The sequence below is a fragment of the Pseudophryne corroboree genome, chromosome 8, assembly GCF_028390025.1.
Source record: "Pseudophryne corroboree isolate aPseCor3 chromosome 8, aPseCor3.hap2, whole genome shotgun sequence".
NCBI classification, from domain to species: Eukaryota; Metazoa; Chordata; class Amphibia; order Anura; family Myobatrachidae; genus Pseudophryne; species Pseudophryne corroboree.
The window spans coordinates 36,231,762-36,255,740 of NC_086451.1; the positions used below are offsets into that span (position 1 = coordinate 36,231,762).

At 49.4% G+C, this 23,979-nt stretch overlaps 2 protein-coding genes across 3 annotated transcripts in view; one reads left to right on the forward strand and one right to left on the reverse strand.

Moving 5' to 3' along the window:
- Positions 1-8,623, reverse strand: part of SAPCD2 (suppressor APC domain containing 2) — a 49,215-nt gene extending 40,592 nt beyond the window's left edge. The window contains exons 1-2 of the mRNA XM_063938484.1: positions 8,218-8,623; positions 1,384-1,517 (exon numbers count right to left, since the gene is read on the reverse strand). Of these exons, the coding sequence (XP_063794554.1) occupies positions 1,384-1,517; positions 8,218-8,623 (540 nt within the window). The remainder of the gene's footprint in view (positions 1-1,383; positions 1,518-8,217) is intronic.
- The window catches only part of LOC134948333 (degenerin unc-8-like), a 72,361-nt gene continuing 56,124 nt past the window's right edge, over positions 7,743-23,979 (forward strand). Inside the window, exon 1 of one of the 2 annotated variants that reach the window (XM_063936255.1) lies at positions 7,743-8,795. In XM_063936255.1, coding sequence (XP_063792325.1) covers positions 8,622-8,795 — 174 coding nt within the window. In that variant the 5' untranslated portion in view covers positions 7,743-8,621. The remainder of the gene's footprint in view (positions 8,796-23,979) is intronic. The other variant, XM_063936256.1, reaches the window with a different exon arrangement.

Sequence of the window (23,979 nt, forward strand, 5' to 3'; positions counted from 1 at the left end):
ACTGGGAGATGCTGTGCTAAGCAGCTGCATCAGATAGTCAGGGAAGTCACTCCCCCAATAGAGAAATACAAAGAAAAGTGGTGGAGAGGCTGCGCTTTGATTTGAACAATACAAACAATTTAAAAAAAAAAACTGTAAAAAAAATATAAAAATGTGCAATTTATTAATGTAATTAAAATTTAGAAAAACACATTACTGCATGCTTATTACTTCTGTTAAGATCAATCATATGACATTTCATAAAAATTACCCAACAGTCAGGAACTGAAACTGATGCATTTAAGGAAGTCCGTTCCAAATAATTACCCCTGTGGTAAGTGTCCTGCTGAATATAGGATTCTCCAGCAAATGGATACAATGGGGTCGATTCAATTCGGCAACAGTTGAATAGCGCTGGGAATTAGCTCCCGGCGCTATTCAATTCAGCTAAAGTTAAGTCGGAGAATGCCCGTTCTCGCTGACTTAACAGGTAGTTTTGTCGGGAGAACGAGCATTCTCCGACTTAACTACCCGCGGCGATGCTGGTTCCCGACAGAATCAGCCTCGCACTGGACGCACGGCAGCTCTTTTGTCGGTTTTCTTCTCTCACCCCCTGGGGCTGAGAGAAGAATTCCCGACAATTGAGGGTAACTAGTGCCTGTATTGAATAGCGCCTGGAGCTAATTCCCGGCGCTATTCAACTGTTGCCGAATTGAATCGACCCCAATGTCCCTTGGGATCTTTCACCGATAGAGGACTATTTACTCCTGGATTACCTGTCCATGATCTTCGGATGGACTGCCGTAATGCATGAGGCGCTCGCAGTTGGAATCAAGGAATAAATAGTCCTCTAACGGCGAAAGCTCCTAAGGGACATTGTATCCGTTTGCTGGAGAATCCTATATTCAGCAGGACACTTACCACAGGGGTAATTATTTGGAACGGACTTCCTTAAATGCATCAGTTTCAGTTCCTGACTGTTGGGTAATTTTTATGAAATGTCATATGATTGATCTTAACAGAAGTAATAAGCATGCAGTAATGTGTTTTTCTAAATTTTAATTACATTAATAAATTGTACATTTTTATATTTATTTATTTTTTACAAATTTTTGAATTGTTTGTATTGTTCAAATGAAAGCGCAGCCTCTCCACCACTTTTCTTTGTCTAGCACTGAGAAAGTGCGCACTAACCCTTCCTATATGGTCACAATGACGCAGCATGCCAGAGCCAAGGGAGCGACCCACGCGGTGATCTGGGCAACCAGATTTGAGGCCCATTTGGCCACACACAGTCATGTAACAAGCAGACTGATTAACTGGACTGAAGAGGCACAATCCGCCCTGATGTATCCGTACCCAGGCTGGTGCAGGGGCACAGAGACGCCAGTAGCAAACACTTACCAAGCTGTAATCCACCCCGCTAGTGATGGTATGCCTCCTGTGCTCCCCTCGTCCATGTTGGTGGCGACACTGCTCGGCTATACCTTGACCCGTGGACTCACTGTGTGACCTACACATGGGTTTGGCCTCCTCTCCTGTTGGGGAAAGAGACCGCTGGTTAGCCTCTGGGTATCTGGAGAAGAGACAGCTGAACAACCAGATTTCACTATTGGAAGAGCTACTGCAGCTGCAATGAGAGTAACACGTGCCCCTGCTAGGGCAGTTACACCAGGCTACACCATGTGCATTCTGGGGGAGATTTATCAAAACTTGGAGAGAGAGATAAAGTACCAACCAATCAGCTCCTATTTTTCAAACACAGCCTGCAACATGGCAGTTAGGAGCTGATCAGCTACTACTTTATCTCTCTTTGATAACGCTTCACCTCTGTCCCAATGCAGCCTGCAGAAAGCTAATATCTAATTCACGGTATTCAAAATGTAGCCCTCTAGAACTGCGGAACTACATATCTCAACATGCCATGACACAATGTAAACATGACCTAACTGCAATACTGTGATAAGGCATGCTGGTATGTGTAGTTCCACAGCAGCTGGATGGCTCAACGTTGAATATGCCTTATCTAATTGACACAGTTACAGCATCACACCCATACGGCGAGCTACATCCACGTGTCCAATATACTCACTCGTTCTATAAAGGTCACTGGATAAAGAAAGCAGTCAATTTATATACGAAGAAGAAAAAAAAATGCTTAGATTTATTAGTTACTAAATGCAATATTCACCAATCGCTCAGAGACGAGTTTCTGTGCCGCCCTGTGTGTAGCAAGATTGGAATGATTGTAAGCTCTTAGACACAGGGGGCGTAATTCCACATATTTAATGCTGGTTTTAGTTGTCTAAGAGGTTTTCAGTTTTTATCATTACTCTGTACGGTGCTGCGGGAGATGTTGCCATCATATACGTCATTACTATTAATAAATAACAACAGAATGGATTACCTGTTAAATGACATGGCTATAGCAAATACATAATATCTGTCTACGCAATATATTGCCGACAGGGAAAACGCATACAACATGTCAGTAACACGGACACCCACAAGCAGCGGGGTCACCAAACAAGGGTTGTCTCACTTACTATCAGGGACCTGAGAGAGGCAGCAGAAATAAAATCTTGCCGCAAGAGTCGGCGAGCATGCAGAAAGCTGTAACACGTGCACTCACAGTGCGGCATCCATTTTCACACAGGACCACAAGTCGCTCAACTCTCATTGTGGTCACTGGTTCCTAGTGAATCAATAGCAAAGCTGGACCAGCCATTCAATGCCTAGTGTCCTATGGGCACTGAGAGTCTGGATTAGTCAAATCAATCTTTATGCGGGCTAGGATAAACATATGGGGGACGTGGTTACTGGGCACAAATCAATATCCTGACTAGGGCCCTGAAGGTTATAGTTGAAGCTAGGACCAATAAGCCTGCATTCTCATGAATATTGGGTCAGATACAAAATGGTTACCTCCGCTAAATTCGCATGACAGATGCAGAGCAAATAAAATTGAGGAAATTTCCAAAAAAGGCAAATAGAATGCCTCGACTGCTGGTTAGTGCACATCCGCAAACAGAGGGGGTAATTCAGACCTGATCGTAGCAGCAAATTTGTTAGCAGTTGGGAAAAACCGTGTGCACTGCAGGGGGGGGGGGCAGATGTAACATGTGCAGAGAGAGTTAAGATTTGGTTGGGGTGTGTTCAAACTGAAATCTAAATTGCAGTGCACAGAAACAATATACCCCACCCAAATCTAACTCTCTGCGCACGTTATATCTGTCCCCCTACAGTGCACATGGTTTTGTTCATTAGCTAACAAATTTGCTGCTAAGATCAGGTCTGAATTATCCCCAGAGTGCCTTGACTGCTGGTTAGTGCACGTCCTTTCCTCCAACTCAGGGGCGGGGAACCCCCGGCCCGCGGGCCGTATACGGCCCGCAAAGCCATTTGTTCCGGCCCAACCACTTGTTTGTCAGCGAGACACGCCACCGCTCAGTCCGGCGGTGGCGTCTCTCAGCTGTCAGGGCAGGGAGGAGAGCGCAGCTACTATGTCCGGCAGCGGCGGGTAGGATCTCAAACCAGCCGCCGGTTCGTAAACCAATCAGAGCTCGCGGACCAGCAGCCAATCACGAGCCACCACTGCCGGTCCATGAGCTCTGATTGGCTCATGAACCAGTGGCTGGTTTGAGGTCCTACATGCCGCCGCAGCCTGACATAGTCGCGCTTTCCTCCCTGCCCTGACCCGATAGCCGAGACGCGCCACCGCCACCGGACGGAGCTGCAGCACCGGTGAGCTGTCTGGCACTGCACTGGCATTTGTGTATCTGGCACTGCACTATTGGGGCATATGTGTATCACGTCCCATTTTAATTGGCTACACCCATTTTTTGTCGTGCGTACTCAGTACCTCTAAGGGGCAGAACTACTGGGGGGCAGGGTAATTTTTAAGTTGATCATTTTTGTATGGCCCCTGAAGGATTTTATAAATATCCAAATGGCCCTTGGTAGAAAAAAGGTTCCCCACCCTTGCTCTAACTAGTATAGCAGAGTGCCTCGGCTGCTGGTTAGTGCACGTCCTTTCCTCTAACTAGTATAGCAGAGTGCCTTGACTGCTGGTTAGTGCAGGTCCTTTCCTCTAACTCAGGCCTGGCCAACCTGTGGCTCTTCAGATGTTCTGAAACTACAAGTCCCAGCACGCCCTGCCAAAGTTTTGCTATTAGGGAATGAAAAAACAGTGAAAGGGCATGCTGGGATGTGTAGTTTTACTACAGCTGGAGAGTCACAGGTTGGCTAGGCCTGCTCTAACTAGTAGAGCAAACCGAGCGATGGCTCCGATGTGTGTCTATATCCTTTTCTGGGTGGCAGCCTCACTTGCCATGAAGTCCGTAGCCTAAAAAAATCGCAGCAGCCTCGACTTGTGTGTACTAACAGGAATTACTGTAGGCCCTATGTGCGTATTTACTGAGCAAACAAAATGGATTCCTTAAGCCAGAGTTCCTCTTAGAGCTCACGGATGTTGGCTTTCATTTTTCACACCTATAATAATAATCTGAACTAATTAAAAAAATGCACTTTAGCAATAATTTTTTCCCCATTTACCTACGCAGCAACTTTCAGACGCAATAATGTAACATGAAGCAGAGAAACAAAAGCATAAAATAATGATCTTTTAACAAATGTTACAGGCACGTGTGAAAATTTTTTGGGCAGGACAAGGTATTTGAAATGTAAAAAATATGCCTAAAAAACATTTATTTTTTCAAAGGGTACGCCCGATTTTTATTTACTGAAGGGCTTTAAGGCTCACAGACACGAGCTTTTTATTCATGACAGAACATGCAAGATATAATAGGAGGACCGTCTCGTATCCACACTTCGGGATATGTTATGAGGAGAAAGTTATTCCCCATGGGGTTTTCAAAAGGGAAGTTAAAGGTTTGGCATGAAATTGCCTCAATATTGCACGTAGCCACAAGTTTTATTCATGGTAACCCGGCCACCAGATAGCGCCGATCCATTACCGTCTACAGGCGACACGTCCGTACACCTCAGCAATAAAATCTGTGATATACGATACAGGCCTTATTTCGCTTGTTGCACGCATATAGAGTATGTCAGAGCAGCACTGACCGAGCAGCCTCACTGGAGGAAAGTAATACGGATCTTGGTAAAGGAAGCGGCAAGCAGGACTGGGCTAGTTCCCACCTGACTGCCAATATTTGCTTTTCCTGATGAGATAAGGCCTTGTCATTGAGCCAGGCTGAGGCCAAAAGGACAGGAGGAATAGGTGTGGGGATTTATACAGGCCTGCTCATTGTAAATATTCCAGAACAGAAACACATTTCTGTCTCCTTGTGAGACCAGGGCCTTGGGCCTCTTCTTACCACCAGACCTCACACAGATGGCAAATACACACACTGTACATATGTTTAATTAATTTAATGATTATGGCTGTCCCACAAGCGGCCATTAATGTAGCGTACGGTTTCGTGAGAAAACTGCCATGTGGCCGATATTTGCTTTACAGCTTTTTCTACCAATCTCCCTCTCAGTTATTTTATAATATTCAGGAACAAAAACAACGTATCAGGCCGGACGGCAGCGTAGGGTAATTCAATAGAATGAAAACGGTCACCTGTGTGGGGTTTGTATATTTTCCCCGTGCTTGTGTGGGTTTCCTCTGGGTACTCCGGCTTCCCCTCCACAATCCAAAAATATACTGGTAGGTTAATTGGCTCAAAAACAAAAATGGACCCTAGCGTTCATGTGTGTGCGTGTACATGTGGTAGGGAATATAGATAGTAAGCTCCACTGGGGCAGGGACTGGTGTGAATGGCCAAATATTCTCCGTAAAGCGCTGCGGAATATGTGTGCGCTGCATAAATAACTGGTAATAAATAAATATGTCACAATATTTCAAAATACATATGTTTACCTCATAACCCGAGTTTATAAAGATATCAATTCTTCCACTCAGGCCGGTTGCTACCTGGGAAGTGCTCCAAGTGGCCCATATCTGCAGCGGCATAAATAGACAGGTGGCTAGGAGGACTGGCCAAAAGCGTCCATCAGTCCTACTCCACAATTGGATGGAATGGATCACACTGAGACATACACAATTGTTGGTGGCATTAATTCAGCTTACTACTGCTCCACCTTAAATTCCTGCGGCACCGACCAGCCGCTATTTTGGAAAGGGGCCCATTTGCTAAACTCGCACGCCTCAGAAGACTGCGGCCTGGGTGCAGAGACAATATCTGTCATTTGGGACCAAGCGCAGACCCTGACAAAACCTTACAGAGGAGATCCACTTGCTTCTACTGCAATAACTGCGGCTTACCCCAGTTCTGCGGCTGCATGCAAGTACAATAAGCCTCCGACACCTGAGTCTACAGCTCCCAAGAGATAAGTTTACAGTCGGATAAGTTTTCCGAGATCACTTTCCGTGTTAGAAGGGGCCTAACTCATTTTTCAGACACAGGCAGAAGAAAGTTAATGGTCACCATATGTCCGCATGGAAAAAATCAGCGCCCTCGCAAGATCCATAGAATAACATACAGAACAAAAACAAAGCCTGCAGCTCACATGAAATACGGCCCTCTGGGAGGGAAGGAATGGAGCTGTGCTGCCTGCCAAGCCACACTGCCAGGTTAACTGGTTAGAGTGCCTAAAATGGTCCAGATGTCGGTGGCTTGTGGACTATGGTAGGCAAATTAGATTGTAAGCTTCAACGCCAGGAGGGACTATAATTCATTCACACACTGCTAGCCTGAGATACACAGATCTTCTAGGGGTTGTAAAGGAACCAGGGGAGGGCAATTTACCTGCAGACCCTGGATCCAGACCTTCTGGACCTGCACAATGATGTGAAGACCAAGTAACAAGACAAGGCTAATAAGTACATAAAGACGTGCTCTGCTTTTAAGGTTTTAGTGGGTCATACCATAATAGTTAATATTAGTGGCTGCCTGACCACATTCAGAGAGGGTGGCAGGGGCAGGACTGTTTCCCTGCGCCACCTACCCTGCATGACGGGCATAAGGTTTGAACATAATGCCAATGACAAATCCAGTTCATTCCGTTCCTAGGCTGTTAGCACACATTACATACAATGCAGCTATAGGGACGCTCAGTTATAGCGCACATTTCATGAGGATGCAATATAAATTACCCTGACTGCATAACATGAGGGCATTCTCATGGGGCGAGAGGTGTAGTAAGGGCACCAGGACACAAGGCATGTAAGGGGGAAGAGTACAGTATACAGCTTGGGAGTTGGGGGTCCAGAGAGGTAACTTATCTGATAATATGCAGAGGTTAGAGGAGGTGGTACCAGCCCAGGGTAATGGAAACTAGAACACCTCTCGGACCACCAGCGTCCCCCGCCCCTTGTCAGGTCACCACACCAGGGTTCCCCCCTTGCCCCCGGTCTACACACAACAGTCTCCCCCACTGGCCCCAAGTCGCTCCCACCAGGGCCTCCCCCACTGGCCCCAAGTCGCTCCCACTAGGGCCTCCCCACTGGCCCCAAGTCGCTCCCACTAGGGCCTCCCCCACTGGCCCCAAGTCGCTCCCACCATGGCCTCCCCCACTGGCCCCAAGTCGCTCCCACCAGGGCCTCCCCCACTGGCCCCAAGTCACTCCCACCAGGGCCTCCCCCACTGGCCCCAAGTCACTCCCACCAAGGCCTCCCCCACTGGCCCCAAGTCGCTCCCACCAGGGCCTCCCCCACTGGCCCCAAGTCGCTCCCACCAGGGCCTCCCCCACTGGCCCCAAGTCACTCCCACCAGGGCCTCCCCCACTGGCCCCAAGTCACTCCCACCAGGGCCTCCCCCACTGGCCCCAAGTCGCTCCCACCAGGGCCTCCCCCACTGGCCCCAAGTCGCTCCCACCAGGGCCTCCCCCACTGGCCCCAAGTCGCTCCCACCAGGGCCTACCCCACTGGCCCCAAGTCGCTCCCACCAGGGCCTACCCCACTGGCCCCAAGTCGCTCCCACCAGGGCCTCCCCCATTTACCCCACCTGTGCTTCCCCAGTCAGTCCCCGGTCACCCCACAGTCCCCACCATTTGCCCCCAGTCATCTCTCCAAGGCCTCCCACATCAGTCCCCAGTCACCCCACAAGGGTCTCCCCCATTAGTCACCCCACTTGGGCCTCCCCCTTGCCCCCGGTCACTTCACCAGTGTCCCCTCTCTTGTCCTGCATCCTCAGATCACTTTCCCAGCGCACACCCCCATATAACCTGTCCCCCCCACTCCTCCCCCAGGCCGAACCCCCCCATTACCTGTTCGGGGTCTCCCCACCAGCGTGCAGCCGGCCGTCCTGCTGTCGGGGGGGTGGGAGCCGTTGATGGAGCGCACCCCCAGCGGCTGGGGCTTGCAGGGGTACCCCGCTTTCCCGGGGGCTCTGGCAGGAGCTCGGGGCGCCCTCAGCTGCTGGTTCTCCCGGTTCTGGGCGTTCAGCATGGAGGTCCGGAGCCCCAGGACGAAGCGGTCAAAGGTGAGGTAGCCGTCGGGGGGCGCCACCTTCCGAAGGCAGTGCAGCACCCCGGGGGGCAGCTCCCGGGTGTCCGCCCCCCGCCACCGCAGCTCTATCTCCTGGATGTGTACGTAGCCCCGCCGCCCGTCATCCAGGAGATCAAACAGCGTCCGCAGGCTGTGCAGGAAGGCGCGGGGCAGCCCCTGGCTCATGCTGCCCGCCGGCGGCTCCATGGGGACCCGGGCACCGGGCGCTCTGTGTGCGGCAGCCCCGACTCCTCCGACACGCCGCTGCCGAGTACTGAGACCCGGCGTCACCCTCTGGCCCCCTGCTCGCCGCCCATTGGTCGAGACGCACCTCTGCTCGCCGTTCATTGGTCGGCAGGTAGGAGACGTTCGGTTTGATTTTTAGAGCAGAGAAAAAGAATCAGATTCAGATGTGTTATGAGAGCGAGCGCACACTCACTGATCCCTGCCCACTCACACTCACTGATCCCTGACCACTCACACTCACTGAGCACTGACTCCTCACACTCACCAAGTACTGACTCCTCTCACTGGGCACTGACTCCTCACACTCACTGATCCCTGACCACTCACACTCACCGATCCCTGACCACTCACTGATCTCTGACCACTCACACTTACTGATCCCTGCCCACTCACACTCACTGATCCCTGACCACTCACACTTACTGATCCCTGACCACTCACACTCACCGAGTACTGACTCCTCTCACTGAGCACTGACTCCTCACACTCACTGATCCCTGACCACTCACACTCACTGACTCCTCACACTCACAGAGTACTGACTCCTCTCACTGATCCCTGACCACTCACCGATCCCTGACCACTCACACTCACTGATCCCTGACCACTCACACAGTCACTGATCCCTGACCACTCACACACTCACTGAGCACTCACCGAGCACTGACCACTCACTGACTCCTCACACTCACTGAGCACTGACTCCCCAACTCACCGAGTACTGACTCCTCACACTCACCGAGCACCAGAGGCGGATTGGCCATAGGGTTTACAGGGAAGATCCCCGGTGGGCCGACGCACCCGTGGGGCCTGTTTTGTTTGAGGACATGTGGTCCTTTTTATAGAAATAATGAATAAGATGCAAAATAATTTGCATATATGAAAATGACTTTGCCACTTAGCCTGTGATTGCAGATGATCTAGTGTATGCTCTGTCTGCCTGCTTGGCTCACATATAAGATTGAGTGAATAGTGATTGGGATACGGTTGGTGTAATAAGCAAGAAAATATATCTTTCTAAAGAATGAGATAGTTTCCTAAATTCTGAAGGTGTATCATATAATGTGCTCATAATATTTAATTTTATTTCTGTTTAACTACCCCCTTGATGCTGGACATGCAGGGGCGGATACAGAAGAAAATGATAGGGGGGGCACCATGGAAGGGGAAGTACATTTGCGTGCGGCTTCGGTGCATGTGAGGTGACGCTTCTTATACAATGCCCACAGTTGTAGCGCTCATTATGCAATGTCCACTGTACTGGTAGTGCCCCTTATATAGACCCCATAGTAGTGGTGCCCCTTATGCAATGCCCGTATTGCCCCCAGTAGTAATGTTGCCTGTAGTAATGCCCGCAGTCATTTAGTGAGTGTGGGCAATTAAAATGAGACGTGATACACAGACATATGCCCCCAATAGTGCAGTGCCAAATCCACAATTGCACCCACAGTGCCAGATCCACAAATGCCCCCACAGTGCCAGATCCACAAATGCCCCCACAGTGCCAGATCCACAAATGCCCCCACAGTGTCAGGTATACAAATGCCCCCACAGTGCCAGGTATACAATTGCCCCCACAGTGCCAGGTATGCAATTGCCCCCACAGTGCCAGGTATACAATTGCCCTCACAGTGCCAGGTATACAAATGCCCCCACAGCAGGTATACAAATGCCCCCACAGCAGTTCTGCAGCTGCTTACTGCTGCTGCTTCTCTGCCCGGCTCTGAGGTGTCAGGAGGAGAGCGCGGCTATGTCTGGCAGCGTGCAGGACTTCAAACTAGCCGCCAGTTCGTGAGCCAATCAGAGCTCCTGATTGTCTGCCGTTCCGCGAGCTCTGATTGGCTCACGAACCGGCGGCTGGTTTGAAGTCCGCAACACGCCGCCAGATAGCCGCGCTCTCCTCCTCACAGCTGAGACACGCTGCCGCTGGACTGAGCGGTAGCGTGTCTCAGTGACACAAGCAGGGGGGGGACACGGATGGGGCCACAAATGACAGGGGAGCACACGGGCCCGAGTGCCCCCCCCCTGGATCCGCCACTGTGGACATGCCCACTACCTGGAAAGTCTTGGGGGGGAGGGTGCTGCTGCCATGGCCCATGGCTAGACCTTACACCTCTGGTGCTGCCCATGTGGGGCCACTATTACAAATTTTTCCAGGGCCGTTTTTTGGTCCCAATCCGCCCCTGCCGAGCACTGACCACTCACTGAGCACTGACTCCTCACACTCACCGAGTACTGACGCCTCACACTCACAGAGTACTGACGCCTCACACTCACAGAGTACTGACTCCTCACACTCACCGAGTACTGACTCCTCACACTCACCGAGTACTGACTCCCCACACTCACTGAGCACTGACTCCTCACACTCACTGAGCACTGACTCCTCACACTCACTGAGCACTGACTCCTCACACTCACCGAGCACTGACCACTCACTGATCACTGACTCCTCACACTCACCGAGCACTGACCACACACACTCACTGATCACTAACTCCGAGCACTGACCACTCACACTCACTGATCACTGACTCCTCACACTCACGAGCAATGACTCCTCACACTCACTGAGTACTGACTCCTCTTACTGAGCACTGACTCCTCACACTCATGAGTACTGACTCCTGACACTCACTGATCCCTGACTCCTGACACTCACTGATCCCTGACTCCTCACACTCACTGATCCCTGACTCCTCACACTCACTGATCCCTGACTCCTCACACTCACTGATCACTGACTCCTCACACTCACCGAGCACTGACCACTCACACTCACCAATCACTGACTCCTCACACTCACTGAGCACTGACCACTCACTGATCACTGACTCCTCACACTCACCGAGCACTGACTCCTCACACTCACTGGGTACTGACTCCTTACACTCACTGAGTACTGACTCCTTACACTCACTGATCCCTGACTCCTCAAACTCACTGAGCACTGACTTCTTACACTCACTGATCACTAACTCCGCTCACACTCACTCAGCACTGACTCCCCACACTCGCTGAGCATTAACTCACCACACTCATTGAGCACTGACTCCTCACACTCACTGAGAACTGACTCCTCACTGAGAACTGACTCCTCACACTCACTGATACCTGACACATCACACTCACTGAGCACTGATTCCTCACTGACTCTGCTCACACCCACTGAGCACTGACTCCTCACACTCACAGAGCACTGAATCCTCACACTCACAGAGCACTGACTCCTCACACGCACTGAGCACTGACTCCTCACACGCACTGAGCACTGACTCTGCTCACACTCACTGATCCCTGACTCCTCACACTCACTGATCCCTGACTCCTCACACTCACTGATCACTGACTCTGCTCACACTCACCAAGCACTGACTCTGCTCACACGCACTGAGCACTGACTCCTCACACTCACTGAGTACTGACTCCTCACACTCACTGAGTACTGGCTCCTCACACTCACTGATCCCTGACTCATCACACTCACTCATCCCTGACTCATCACACTCACTGATCCCTGACTCCTTACATGCACTGAGTCCTCACACTCACTGATCCCTGAATCCTTATACTCACTGAGCACTGACTCCTCACTGAGCACTCTGAGTCCTCACACTCACTGAGCACTGACTCCCCACACTCACTGAACACTGACTCCCCACACTCGCTGAGCATTGACTCCCCACACTCGCTGAGCACTGACCCCTTACACTCACTGTGCACTGACTCCTCACACTCACTGAGCACTGACACATCACACTCACTGAGCACTGACACATCACACTCACTGAGCACTGACACATCACACTCACTGAGCACTGACACATCACACTCACTTTATTTTATTAAAAATACTTTCTAAACTTTATTAGGTAATAACCTAACAATTTGAGAGGTTTTTTTTGTGTGTGTGTGTGTGTGTGTGTGTGTGTGTGTGTGTGTGTGTGTGTGTGTGTGTGTGTGTGTGTGTGTGTGTGCGCGTGGGGGGGGCGGGGGGGTGGAATTGTCAGTTAAGTGGTCAATTGTGAAAAGATTATACGTATTAAATAATGAATATGAAAGTCAGGCACTAAATTCTGAGCTGTTTTCTCAAGCTGCTGTTACACCAGAGGTAGTCAGCCTCTGTGATAGGAAATCACCTAAAAATATATAAACTAAAACAGCGCTAAATCTAAAACAGACAGGTGGTTACATAACAAATGATGTGTTTATTCATAAGTATACATCAATAGAAATAGCATACAAATAGCTTTAAATATTAAAATGTACCTTAAGGTTTTAAAAATGTCATTAATATCAAAGGCCTTATTGTCAGTCTCTGTGCCGCAATATATGAGTCAATTAGACACTCAAGTATGCCAGTAAGGGATGGACATTCTAAGCCCTTCAAAAAGAGTGTGATCCAGTCTTTGGGCAAATAGTTACCAGTAGATATCTGTGGTTGGGTATTCCACTTAGCAGAGGTCCAGAGCGCAACACTGAGGTCCAAACACAAACTGTACTGGATGCCCCTTTTTTGTATCTACAAATGTAGCTGGATTTTTCACTTCCAATGGCTTTCAGTGTCCCAAGATAGTAGACTGGCTGTGTCTTGGTCCAGAGGCTGATTAACTAACGCGTTTCACTGTCTTTGGGCAGCTTTGTCAAAGCTGCCAAAAGACAGCGAAACGCGTTATGTGACATACTGTATAAGCAGGTGAGGAAGGGACATGTGGGGATATAATGGTCAGGTGAAGGACATATAAGCACAAGCAGGAGAGGGGGAGGACATGTAGGGCACGGACTGGTGAGAAGAAGGCAATAGGCCAATAGGCAAAAGCAAGTGAGAAGGGGTTGTGAGGTCATATATGGTGAGGATGGGGCACATTGAGCCCAGACTGGTGAGGAGGGATGGATATTGGGTACACACAAGTGAGGAGGAGGCATGTAGATAGAGGATGGCACAGTGAGGGGAACATATATTCTTATGGCTGTTCAGTATACACATTCGTGCCTGACAACATCAAACTCCAACGCGTTTCTCCTCACCTGAGGTCAATTTCTTTAATTGCTGCATGCACCATGCCACCTCTCAAACTGAGACTGTCACACATAAACCAAGACAGGTGTGAGGTTTTCAGGTTGTATAGGGATGTTTTAAGAAATTAGTGGGATTCTGTTCAAGATTAGTGCGTGTGGCCAGGGGCATACCTTCCCAGAAAATGAATCATTGTTGCAATTCATTTACGGCTGGTGGCCCATTTTAAGATTACAATGATTTTGTAATCAACTGTTTTACACGTAGCCCTGGTCCCTGCATGTACTGGGGTTGAGTTATTGCAACTCTGGATTGTCCTCACCTCTGCTGTGATCCAGTGCCTCCACACAATTCAGACTTTTAGGGGTATAATTACTAAAGATCGATATTCATCGAATTCAAATCAATCAACATCCGTGTTGTGCTCCCGGGACTAAAACACACATTTACTAACATTTAAAAATTAATATAAAAAAAATCATCTGTTAGTAAATATGAATTTCAGCCCCTGCAATCCAACATCGATTGAGAACAATTTAGAATCTATATAAATGGACCTTTAGTAAATAAACCTCTTGCTCTACACGATTGTAGCTCCCTGCGATATCTACCAGGGGTTGACACGGGAAACTCCTGCTTGAATCAAAGGGAATTAACTGGTAATTACTAACACACTACACACTACAGCAGAAGGAAGGGTAGCCACGTGGCACATGTATTAATGAGCCTAACAAGTGGAAGGCCACCAAATCAGTATATAATGATGAGAAAGAGGATTATCCCTCAGATAACTGAAAGCAGCTTAGGTTACGGGTTCAGAGGGATATAATGGTTACATTCCAAAATCAGCCTGTACCTATCATTTATCCAGTATATTCTATAACATGATAGATACAAGCTGATAAGTTGCTATGGGCAGATTTCATGCATTTCCCTTTTATTCATAGAAATAATGTAGCAGATGGTAATAAATACCACTATGACAATTGTTACATAAAGATTAATATTTTGGCAAGGTAACTATAGACCTGTTTTTGCCAGGACATTTCCATTTGTTGTTGTTTTTTTTTTTTACATTGTTCCACCTTTCCTGACGGTTTGCAATTTTGTCCCGTTCCCCAACAATTTTACAAATTTTGTAAAAATATTTTGAACCTAACAGATTTACAACATTGAGATAGTCAATAATTAAAATAAGTGATGATGAAAAAAAACTTCATTGTTTAGAACCGTTGTAACCAGTCTCTATGATCCCGCCCACTTCCATGAATTGCAGCAAACCTTAGACTTACACGCATAGGCGTGCGCAGCACATTTTATTAGGGGGTGCACCATCGGAGAAGTGTGTCTAGCACCGCCTTTTGGGGGCGTGTCTACCACCATCTATTGTCGGTCAACATAATATAAAATATTCACCCTTGAACCAATCCTAATAAAGCAGATACATTGTCAGATGTTGTGGTGTGCACCAAACACCCCTGATGGCACTCACTGCAATTACACTGCTCCTCCTCAGCCTGGTCTGGCTCCCCCTCTCTTTCCCCTGCAAGCTGCAGCAGCTTACTTACAAGTCAGCCACTCACTGACAGTCGCAGACTAGTACTGCTGCTGGAAAAATGAGTGATGTGTCAATGTTGCTGCCGACTGCCTGCCAGTATTGAATTTGTCTTCCTAAGAGGAACGCTGGCTGCATGCTGATCCTCATCAGTGGCTGGCGTTGGCATAGCATAGAAGGAGAGAGGTGGGCATGTGGCGGGTGGGGGTGCGAGCAGCATGACGTAATCATGTCACATCACGCTGTTTTTGTACATGGAGGTGGATCCGGGAGTTTGAAAGCCGGTGGCAGTGGCACCCTTGATTAACCCATACCTCCGGACAGTAATGCAGTCCTGACAGGGTGCAGTGCAGAGGGGACAGTAATCGGCCTACTCGGCGATCGCTGCATCAGGCATGTGAGATCGGGGTGCCAGACATTAGGGGGTGCCTGTGCGCACCAGGCACCCCCCTGCGCACACCTATGCTTACACGCTCCCCCCCAGCACAAATTGAACTTGCAACTCGACTGCACATATAGGTGGGCCAAGACTGGGGTTGTAGTGAGCGTATTGAGGGAACGTGTAGACATGGGCCAGAGTACAGTAAGGACATGTTGACATGAATGGCAGCCAAAATAGCCACCAAAACTTTTTAGTCAAAAGTGATTAAAACACAGCTCACGCATTTTGCTGTGGTATCCCCACACCTTCTTCAGATTATATCACCAGAGCCGGCCCTAACCAATATGATGCCCTAGGCAAGATTTTGGCTGGTGCCCCCTAGCACCACCGCTGGTTCCGCCTCTGACCTTGCACCTCTTTCCCAGCACCATCACCCCTCACCCATAGCAGTCCTTATTTTGGTGTTTGTACCCCCTAAATTTTAAATAGGAACAGTTCGCACATTTGGCGCACAGCCCAAAATGGGGTGTGTTTTTGCTGGCAAGGGGCATGGCCACACAATAGTAACCCCAATTCCAATTACGCCACTCAGTACTGCAACTTTATTCACATTTGATCATGTGATAGTGTCCATAATTCATATTACATCCCACAGTAGTATCACTTTACCTTAAACGTTACTCCTCACAGTAGAGCCCCTTATTCACATTACATCACACCCTATTGCTCTTTATTCACATTACACCACACTCTATTGCTCTTTATTCACATTAGACGACACAGTAGTGCCCTTTCTATACGCAACGCCACATAGTAGAGCACCTTATACACATAATGCCACACATTAGTAATGCATTTATACACCTAATTCCACACAGTAATGCCCCTTACACATATGAGACACATTAATGTCCTTATAAACATAATGCGCCTTACACATTATGACAACCTTTATTAATGCTCTTTTACACATAATGTCCCTTACACATATACTGCACATTATTAATGCCCTTATACACATAAAGACACACATAGTGCCCCTACACATTTGCTGCACATTATTAGTGCCCCTATACACATAATGACACACATACAGTAGTACCCTGTTACACATATGCCGCACATTATTAATGCCCTTATACACATAATGACACACATAGTGCCCCTTACACATATATCGCACATTATTAATGCATTTTTACATGACACACATAATGCTCCTTACACATATTCTGAACACTACTGCACAACCAACCCACTCACATGCACACAGCACTCACACTGCCACTAACACTGTGACCTCTGCCTCTGCTTGGATACAGATGTGTCCTCATAAATCTTGCCTCAATGCTAACGTCAGGCACCTTTTTTATGAAAATGAATCATATTTGCATTGCTATGTGGCTAGGATGCACAAGCAGCTTCTGCTGATTAAAATGATATGCAGCATGCCTATATACTGTGTGAGACTGTGGCTGTATCTGCATATGAAATGCTACACACAGAATATAGGCATGCCGCATATCATTTTAATCAGCAGAAGCTGCTGATGCCCCTAGGCATATCGAATGCCCTAGGCAATTGCCTAGTTTGCTTATGCCTATGGCCGACTCTGTATATCAGCCTGTGGATTGCATCATCTCTGCAAAGGATTTTGCTAAAAGACTCTGGGCCTAATTCAGACCTGATCGCTCGCTAGGGTTTTTTTTAGCACTGCTGCGATCAGATAGTCGCCGCCTACAGGGGGAGTGCCAATTTAGCTGTGCAAGTGTGAGAACGCATGTGTAGCAGAGCTGTACAAACTGATTTTGTGCAGTCTCTGCGCAGCCCAGGACTTACTCAGCTGCTGCGATCACTTCAGCCTGTCCTGGACCGGAATTGACGTCAGGAACCCTCCCTGCAAACCCATGGACACGCCTGTGTTTTTCCAACCACTCCCAGAAAACGGTCAGTTGACACCCACAAACGCCCTCTTCCTGTCAATCTCCTTGCGATCGCTCGTGCAAATGGATTCTTCGCACAAACCCATCGCTGAGCGGTGATCCGCTTTGTACCCGTGCTACGCGCCTGCGCATTGTGGTGCATACGCATGCGCAGTTCTGACCTGATCGCAGCAAAAAATGCTAGCGAGCATTCAGGTCTGAATCACCCCCTCTATTCATCTGGTAATTCACAAACATCTCGCTGGGTATTACCAGTGACATCACTAGGGTTGGCGTCACTCATGGTGTCTCCTCCCCATGGGCTTCCACTCATATCAGACCATATAGAGTCCTTAGTAATGATTTTTTGTATTAATGCATACCTGCCAACTGTCCCCATTTTCACGGGACAGTCCCTTTTTTTGGGGCACTGTCCCGCTGTCCCATCGTTGGGCCGCAGTGTCCCATGGTGGAAGGGGGGCAGTTGGGAGGCCCCCTGTCCTTGCTGCTCTGCGGTGAATAGCTACTGGGGGTGATTCAGACCTGATCGTAGATGTGCCCAGATTCTCTGACATGCTAGGGGATGCCCAACACAGGGCTAGTCCGCCCCCATGCCAGGACTTGCCCCACCCCTGCACAGGTGCAAAAGCATCGCACGGCAGCAATGCTCTCGCACCTGGCGAGTAGCTCCCTGCCTGCGCAGCCTAGCTGCGCTGGCAGGCAGCTACCTGCCATGTTTTTGGTTGCAGCGCCTGCTTGTAACGTCACGCAGCTGCCGCAGCCCGCCTCTGCAACGGTCCAGACACACCTGCATTGTCCGGACTGCGCCCCCCCCAATGGCGTTCTAATGCCGTTGGCACGCCCCCTCCTGCCCTGCGACCGCCTCTGCCTGTCAATCAGGTAGAGGTGATCGCACCAGTGAGATGTGGTGCACGTTCGCAGTGCACCCACTGCGCGAGTGCACTGCGTAAAGGGCTTCAGAGTGCGATCGCTGTTGTAGCAGAGATCGCTTCTGAATGAGGCCCACTGTGCACATCTAACCCTAGCTGGAAGCACATCCGGGCAGGTGAGGTGGGCGGGTGTAAGAGCCTAACCTAAACCTACCCTAGCCTAAGTACTCATTCTCCCACCTCATGGTAAGATGCCTGTCTCTTCTTCCTGGCTGCTACCCTCTGGTCCAGTGCACTGATTCAGCACTCAGATCCACACACACAGCAAACTTGGTAGAAGATGCTACTACGACTGGGCATGTGCAGCAGCTCTGCTCTGTCCCTTAAACTGCATGTTGTTGCAGCCGCTCTAGCAATTGTATTATATACTATTGTGGTCATAATCTGAGCTGCTGGCCAAGCAGAGGGGGGTTTCTGGGCAACTGAACCCCCCCCCCCCCCCATTTGCCTATGCAGTGCCCTCTCTACCATCCATTTACATTTATCCTAGATGTAGCGCCCCTCCCCCTCAATGTACAGTGCTCCCTCTCCCCCAGTTATGTTTACTTAATAGGCAGGGAGTACCACAAATAGAGCTCTTTGCAGCTCCAGGCGCCGTTGAGTCTGTCCTCTCTTCTGACCTCCCTCAGACTGCAGGAGATGAAACGTCTTATTCCCACCCACAGTAAATAGCGGCCACCCAGAACAGGAAGTGAGGAGCTAAGGCAGGTGCTCTGGCTCTGCAGCGGAGCAGCTGGGCAGTGCCTCAGTGATGAGGAGCCGGACGCTGCACTGTGATGTTATCATGCATCGCCCAGTCCCCGGCTTCCATCATTTTTATTTCACCCACTTGGATGGTGTCACCCCCCCCCCCGACCCACTAGATATTACTCTGGGTGACTTTTTTGTTTATTATCCTATGGGATGTCCATTTAACACTTTATTCCACATTTAATACTGGTTAATATTTCAACGGTAGGTCCGCTTGCACTTTTTCACAATATTTTCTGTACTTTATTAACAATAATAATGATAATAACAAGTATAAAATCTCAATTAAGGACTGAAAATATTGTGACTGACAGTCTGCTGCTGTTCGGGGGATGAGAAGGGGACGGCGATGGCCTCCGTTTGTGAAAATGGAGGCATGTTGCCGCCGTTTAGGGGGTGGGAAGAGGCCAGGGATCTCTGTCGTAAGATGGAGATTTCCTGGTGTCATAACCAGGGAGTGGCGGCCGCCGCGCTTACCACTGCGATGTGTGCTGAATCCCTGGGGCAGGAGTAGTGCTCATCTTAGAGGCCGCTGGTCTCAGCTTGTTGTCGGCGGGGCCTCCCGCTGTCTCCATGGGCACCGCCATTACTCCCGGCAGTCACATGACAGGAATGGACCATTTGCGGGATCTAGAGCATCACATGACCCCTCCCGCCAATGAGAACAGAGCGGAAGGTTTAAAAGGAAGCGCTGGGCAAAGCCTTGGTGCCTGAGTATCGTCGCTCCCCAGCTACGTTTGCAGGCTCACATCTGTTCCAGTTTTCAACTAGGGAAAGACTTATACCAGTTGTATCCGGTACCCAGCCTGGTTCACAGTTGAGCTACCAGTTATATCTGGTACCCAGCCAGGTTCACCGTTGCGCTACCAGTTATATCCGGTACCCAGCCCGATTCACCGTTGAGCTACCAGTTATCTCTGGTACCCAGCCAGGTTCACCGTTGCGCTACCAGTTATATCCGGTACCCAGCCCGGTTCACCGTTGCGCTACCAGTTATATCCGGTACCCAGCCCGGTTCACAGTTGCACTACCAGTTATATCCGGTACCCAGCCTGGTTCACGTTATGCTACCAGCTATATCCGGTACCCAGCCCGGTTCACTGTGCGCTACCTGTATTATCCGGGAAACAACTCAGTTCTTAGACTCACCGGTAACCAGTCCCGTCCTTAGTGCTCCGGTAACCAGCCCGGTTCTCAGACTCACCGGTAACCAGTTTGGTCCGTAGTGCTCCGGTAACCAGCCCGTTTCAGGCACATTGGTAACCAGCCCGGTTCTCAAACTAACCAGTAACCAGTCCGGCCCATAGTGCTCTTGCATGAGGAGGACTTATATTCGGCCACCTCAGTTCCCTCACAGCTCATGTTCTTCTTCCTGACCATCGGAAGAATCCCTGAGTGCAAACATACCTAGTTCTGTGACAACTGGCCTCTGCGACAGATGGCTTGCATCTCACCGTGGGTGCCGCAAGTGCCCAATGGTGGATGAGAGATTCGATGCTGCGTCCTATGACACATCTCGCATCACTACTGCAGCAGGAGGCATCTGCTTGTTATAGAGGCCTCCTGCTGCATCACCACACAGCGCTATCACTGCTGCTTCCAATAACTCCATTCACATCTCAATTAGGCCCATAATGCGTTTATGCCAAAAAAACTAGGTCAGGATTCATGAGGATTATCCTTACTTATTCATAGGAAGCAGTTCGTTAAAATGTACTTAATAAAAAACAACAACCCAGAAGTATCTTCTAATGAAGACAGCAGAACAACACTACTGGGCAGCACCTGTGGTAGGTCTTATGAGTAGTATTATAATGCACGCTACGCTCAGAATCAAGAAGCTAGATGCATCATCGCTTGGGGAGAGATAAAGTGGATGGAGATAAAGTACCAGCTAATCAGCTCCAAACTGTCATATCACAGGCTGTGTTTGAAAAAATTACAGGAGCTGACTGGCTGGTACTTTATCTCTCTCCAAGCGATGAAGCATCTCACCTAGGGGTCGATTCAATTGCCAGCGATGTCCGCGCTCTAAAGCACTCGTATGACGCAGTTACCGTAACCCAGAGATTGTGCATTTTAATATGGGGCTGTGAACACAAAATACACAATTTTGGCCCGAAATCAGGGAGCATTATCGGTGATTCGTTGTGTTATGGGCAGCGCTACCGCAATTGAGTCGACGCAATACAGTTTTCAGTTATGTTCGCCAGAATGATGTTATATGAGTTTTATTGCTGACCAGAATTATCGTCTTCCTTATTCCCCATTCACACCGCACAAATAACACGGGTCGGCGTGCGATGTGAAAGGGGCATAGCCGAAATCACGGGTCGCCTGACCCGGCAATTCAACCCGGGAATAAAGCAGTGTTATACCCGGGTTGAATACCGGGTTAGTGGCTGCGTAAACGGGCTCCCGGGTCGATGCGTTCCGGGAACCCATTCCCAGGGAGAGGCGGCGCGGAGATGATCTCATATCCGAGCGCCACCTCCGCCCCCACTGCCGGCTCCGCCCCCCGCTGCTATGTCAACCCGCCCGGCATATTGCCGGGTCGGGGAAGCCTGCAGCAGCTGCCAATGCCGGATCCCACCCGGGAAGGACCCGTTTCCAATTCTCGGGTGGGATCCGGCATTGGCGGTGTGAAAAGGGTATTAGTCTGCTCTATATTTACTTGACTTATCTTCTTACATTTGTAACAGAGTATTGGTTGTGAGGCAAGTGATATCTAGATATGGGAGATATGTATCAAGCATTGGAGAGAAATAAAGTGGAGAGAGATTAAGTACCCGCCAATCAGCATCTGTTATTTCTCTTACGTCCTAGAGGATGCTGGGGACTCCGTAAGGACCATGGGGTATAAACGGGCTCCGCAGGAGACATGGGCACTCTAAAGACTTTAGAATGGGTGTGCACTGGCTCCTCCCTCTATGCCCCTCCTCCAGACCTCAGTTAGTTCCTTTGCCCAGTGGAGACTGGATGCACTGCAGGGGAGCTCTACTGAGTTTCTCTGAAAAAGACTTTTGTTAGGTTTTTTATTTTCAGGGAGCACTACTGTCAACAGGCTCCCTGCATCGTGGGACTGAGGGGAGAGAAGCAGACCTACTTAAATGATAGGCTCTGCTTCTTAGGCTACTGGACACCATTAGCTCCAGAGGGTCGGAACACAGGTCTCATCCTCGCTGTTCGTCCCGGAGCCGCGCCGCCGTCCTCCTCACAGAGCCGGAAGATAGAAGCCGGGTGAGTATAAGAAGAAAGAAGACTTCAAAGGCGGCAGAAGACTTCAGATCTTCACTGAGGTACCGCGCAGCGGCGCGCCATTGCTCCCACATTCACACACGCTGACGGCACTGTATGGGTGCAGGGCGCAGGGGGGGCGCCCTGGGCAGCAATAATAAGCCTCAAGGGACACTGGCTGACATATATATACTGCGGAGGCAGTATATTAAATAAACCCCCGCCAGTATAAAGAATTTGAGCGGGACCGAAGCCCGACGTTGAGTGGGCGGAGCTTGATCCTGCAGCACTAACCAGCACCATTTTCTCCACAGCACGCTGCAGAGAAGCTGCTCCCCGGACTCTCCCCTGCTGAACACAAGTACAGAGGGCAAAAAAGAGGGGGGGGGGGGGGGGGGGGCACATTTATTTGGCGCAGTGAGTGTTATTATTGATATATAAAAGCGCTGTACAGACTGGGATTTTGTTCCAGTGTCCACTGTCCAGTGGCGCTGGGTGTGTGCTGGCAAACTCTCTCTCTCTGTCTCTCTAAAGGGCCTTATTGGGGGACTGTCTCCATATATATATATATATATATCCCAGAGTGTGTGGGGGTGTCGGTACGTGTGTGTCGGCATGTCTGAAGCGGAAGGCTCATCTAAGGAGGAGGCAGAGCAGATGATTGTGGTGTCTCCGTCGGCACAGTCGACACCTGATTGGATGGATATGTGGAATGTTTTAAATGCAAATGTGTCTTTATTACATAAAAGATTGGACAAAGCAGAGTCCAGAGAAAAGGCAGGGAGTCAATCCATGGCTTTGACTGTGTCACAAGGCCCTTCAGGGTCTCATAAACGTCCCCTGTCCCAGGTAGCAGACACTGATACCGACACGGATTCTGACTCCAGTGTCGACTACGATGATGTGAGGTTACACCCAAGGGTGGCCAAAAGTATTCATTATATGATTATTGCAATAAAAGATGTTTTGCATATCACAGAGGACCCCTCGGTGCCTGACACGAAAGTATCCATGTTTAAGGAGAAGAAACCTGAGGTAACCTTTCTACCATCTCATGAGCTGAACGCTTTATTTGAAAAGGCTTGGGAAACTCCAGACAAAAAACTGCAGATTCCCAAGAGAAGTCTTATGGCGTATCCTTTCCCCTCACAGGACAGGTTACGGTGGGAATCCTCGCCCACGGTGGACAAGGCTTTGACGCGCTTGTCCAAAAAGGTGGCGCTACCGTCTCCAGACACGGCAGCCCTCAAGGATCCTGCTGATCACAGACAGGAAACTACCTTAAAATTCATTTATACACATACGGGTGCCTTGCTCAGACCGGCAGTGGCGTCGGCATGGGTATGTAGCGCAATAGCAGCATGGGCAGATAACTTGTCATCTGACATTGACACCCTAGATAAGGATAGCATTTTATTGACCTTGGGTCATATTAAAGACGCAGCCTTATATATGAGAGACGCTGCGAGAGACGTGGGGCTGT